General features: G+C 38.6%; 1 protein-coding gene across 1 annotated transcript; it reads left to right on the top strand.

Annotated features, from left to right (window-relative positions):
- Window positions 1-1247: 1247 nt before the first annotated feature.
- LOC143597819 (uncharacterized) lies at window positions 1248-2003 on the top strand. Its single transcript, XM_077076211.1, has one exon. The coding sequence runs from the start codon at window positions 1370-1372 to the stop codon at window positions 1979-1981; it is 612 nt and encodes a 203-aa protein (XP_076932326.1). The 5' UTR covers window positions 1248-1369; the 3' UTR covers window positions 1982-2003.
- The last annotated feature ends 2089 nt before the right edge of the window (window positions 2004-4092 follow it).

Genomic DNA, 4092 nt, shown 5'->3' with positions numbered 1-4092 from the left:
ATTCGGGTCGAGTTTCGGGTTTAACAAATTAAAAAAAATTTATCCACCTTTAACAATTCATAAATTAGAAAACCATATTCCAAGCTGTTATAAAACCATAATATATAGCCATATTCAACAATAACATATATTATTTAGCAAAACATGAAATTTATCATACAAGCATGCATTAGACGGGATGAAGGAGTGTTGTAGCCTGTGGATCAATACTTGTATAGATTGAAAAAACATGCTCAATACATATTGGTTTAAATACTATACTATTTAAGTTTTTGAATTGAATATACATTCTCAACATGCTTTATGGTAATTAATAAATTGGGATGTGATCAATGTTTTTAAAACCGGACCGGTTCGGCCGGTCCGACCGGGATTCGGTCATCCGAGCGGTCCGGTTCGATACAGTTCATTCGCCTTTCAAAAAACCGGCCTGTCCAAACCAGTTCACTGTTCCGACCGTAAAACCGGACCGGTTCAGCCGGTTTATTATGAAATTTTTATATATTTTTTCGTTTAACATTTTTTTTCATAATTTTTGAGTTCGGCCGGTCCGACCGGTTCGACCGGTTGAACCAGTGAACCGGTAACCCGACCGGTTCAGTGTCCGATCCGGTTATGAAAACATTGGATGTGATAGATCCAATATTAGTTGGAGTCTTGAGAACAGCCGAACAAGAATACATAAGGTCACTGTATTACTTCACCGCTAAACTACCCTATAAAGTAGGGATACATGCATCGATGTATTTTACTTCGGGTTATTCGGGTCAACCCGAATTTGGGTATTTCAACCCAAATACCGACCTGAATATTTTATCTCGGGTTCGGTTTAGAAGTTTAATCGGTTCGGGTGAATTCGGGTTGGGTTATTCGGGTCACGGGTCGCTTCAGGCCGGGTTTATTATTCGAGTACGGTTAAAAAACACACCCCTAAGTAGCACAACTATTGTTTATTTGCCTTCTGTTTCGATGCATCACTGCTTTTCAGTTTAAATCTTTTTTAATACGATTCTTAATAAAGAAAAAGTTCTAGGCTTGTGTCACGTCTAGCGAAAAACAAAAATTAATTAATAATTTTCCATAATAGTTGTTAATTTGTAGCATATAAACATATCTGTAGATTATTACTTCTACCCAAGTTGACTCATAAAATATGAAGTTGTAAACTTGTAATCGGCCAGTATGCACCTACTAGAAAAGTAACCAACCCAATCCTATATATTAATTAATACTTCTCGTCCATTCGTTCTAGCCCCAACTTGAACCAACCAAAAACAATATCTCAAACAGATAACAAGTAACATGGTCTAAAATTTATACACACCACTATGTGCATGCATGCTCTCACAACCGGTCTACATCTTGTTTCATGGCAGAAGTCAAGAGATATGAAGGCACTGTTAAGTGGTTCAATGGACGAAAGGGTTTCGGGTTCATTGATCCTGAAGATGATAGTGGCAGTGATCTCTTCGTTCATCAATCCGAGATCAAGGCCAAGGGTTTTCGGTTCCTAAGAGATGGTCAAAGGGTGGAGTTCTCGGTGGATTCGGGTGAGGATGGGCGTAAGAAGGCAGTGGAGGTGGTGGCTCTTGGTAGGAGTACTAGAGGATATCAACCGGGGCCGAGGCGTGGGGGCGGTGGGAGAAGGGGTGGGTTTGGAAGATTTAGAGGAGAATATGGTGGGAGGTTTGGACGAGGTGGCCGCGGTGGTGGTGGTGATGGTAATGATGATGCTGATGGTGAAGTTGGTGGCCCACAGTGTTACAACTGTGGGCATTTTGGTCATTTTGCAAGGAACTGCTACCGAGGTAGTGATAATGGTGGTGGTGATCAAGGCTATGAGAATGGTCGTGGCCGAGGCCGCGGTCATGGTGGTGGTGGTCGTGGTCGTGGTGGTGGTCGCGGTGGCCGGGGTGGAACATGCTATCGATGTGGGGAGGAGGGGCATTTTGCAAGGGAATGCCCTAATGAACAAGATTAATATAATTGATTGTAAATTAAATATTTTTCTCAGTTTTAAATTAATATGTCTTTCTCTGGGTTCTTGTTTTGGTGTACTTTTTGCCAAAGGAAATTATATTATAAACTGGTTTTTCTACCTGGCGCGTTGCGTCGGGTAGTTGGCAAAACTCCAACATTGAAATCCGGGCGTTGGTAAAATCCGTGCATTACGACGATGAGTTGACACGAATTCGGTCAATACCAACTTAAGGTGCCGGAATTAAAACAAAAGGGTCGGTAAAACTCGGGCGTTGCGGTGGTGAGTCGGTAAAACCTAAGCGTTGTTGGTCTCAGAATTTGTAGCGGTAAGTCGACATAAATTTAATTTGTTTTAATTACGCTCGTTACGATACCGTAGCTACGAAACAAAATAAAAAAATACAAAAAAAAAACTTTGTCCAATGTCGAACCGCTACTTGGACCAATAAGATGCTAGCGGCACCAAACTTTCAATTTATATATATTATATAATTGTTATGATTTAACAAGAATTAACACAAGATTAGTGCTAAAACTTGATAACTTTAGAAAATTTGGCAAAGAGAGAAAGTAGGGAAATGTATCACTTATGAATATAAATGTATGAGGTGCATTTTCTCCTTTACACTGAGCTAGTATTTATACTACAAAAGATTAGCTTTTTCTCTAGACAAGATTAACTATTTGATGGACATGTAGTATGGTACATTATCAATAAGTTTGACAAAGAGCTCATCCACTTGCTTGATAGATCTAGATGGGTAAATCTTGATCTTGAAATAGATACTCATAACACTCCCCCTTTGATGACACTTTGCAAACTTTGGGGTCTTAAAGTACTGCCTCGTTAAAAACCTTGCTAAAGAAAAACCCAATGAGAAAAAAAACTTTAGCTAAGGGAAAAAGAGTGCAGTTTGTAGCTCCCCCTCAAGTTGCAATATATAATGTGTTACATCCTCTGTACATGGCGCATGCCAATGTCATAATGTTGTTGCGGGAAGTGCTTTTGTAAAAAGATCAGCTGAGTTGTTGCTCAATTGGGCATATCTCATATCAACCTGATTATCTTTAATAAGGTCTCGAGTATACTCAAAGTATCTTGGTGGTATATGCTTTGTTCTGTCACTTTTGATATACCATTCCTTCATCTGCGAGACACAAGCTGCATTATCTTCATAGATAGGAGTTGGACTTCGATCTTTCTCTGGTCCACTAGAAGTCAATATGTGTCGTGACGTAGATCTTAACCATATGCATTCTCTTGGAGCTTCATGCAGTGCAATGACTTCAGCATGATTTGAAGATGTTGCACTACAAAAAAATGTCATTTAGTGGCACACATTTTCAATGACATTTAGCTTTTATGCCACTAATCTAGGTTTTTAATGCCACTTTATGCATGCCATCTTTGCTTATAACACACTTTAGTGGCACATAGTTTTAGTGCCACTAATTTATGATTTTAGTGGCACATTGTGTATGCTACTAAAGATCTACTGTCACACATTTTTAATGGCAATTAGCTTTTGTGTCACTAATTTAGGTTTTATGGCACTTTGCGTATGCCATTCTTGCTTAAAACACACTTTTAGTGACACTTAATTTTAGTGCCACTAATTTATGATTTTCGTGGCACTTTGTGTTTGCCACTAAAGTCTAATGTCACACGTATATAATGGCAATTAGCTTTTGTACCATTAATTTAAGTTTTTAGTGGCACTTTGTGTATGCCGCCTTGCTTATAACACACTTTTAGCGGCACTTGGTTTAAATGCCACTAATTTATGATTTTAGTGGCACTTTACATATGCCACTAAAGATCTATTGTCACACGTTTTTAATGGCATTTAGCTTTTGTGCCACCAATTTAGGTTTTAATGGCACTTTGCGTATACCATATTTGCTTAGATCAAAATTTTAGTGACACTAATTTATGATTTTAGTGGCAATTTTTTCATGTACAAGATTCAATTTAGCTAGTTTAATGTTTCGGATTGAACCAAATACCCTTCTTCAACTGCTTAGGAGTAACATAAGAGCAACGAGGGCTTAGTTCAATAGGACCCCTTGGTGGGAATTTTCTACTATTGAGTAACAACCTTATAGCAAACC

Source organism: Bidens hawaiensis, unplaced genomic scaffold (genome assembly GCF_021521415.1).
Source record: "Bidens hawaiensis isolate Kalapana, Puna unplaced genomic scaffold, B.hawaiensis_p1.1 tig00049091_1, whole genome shotgun sequence".
Taxonomy (NCBI): Eukaryota; Viridiplantae; Streptophyta; class Magnoliopsida; order Asterales; family Asteraceae; genus Bidens; species Bidens hawaiensis.
This window is presented reverse-complemented; position numbering and strand designations above follow the sequence as displayed.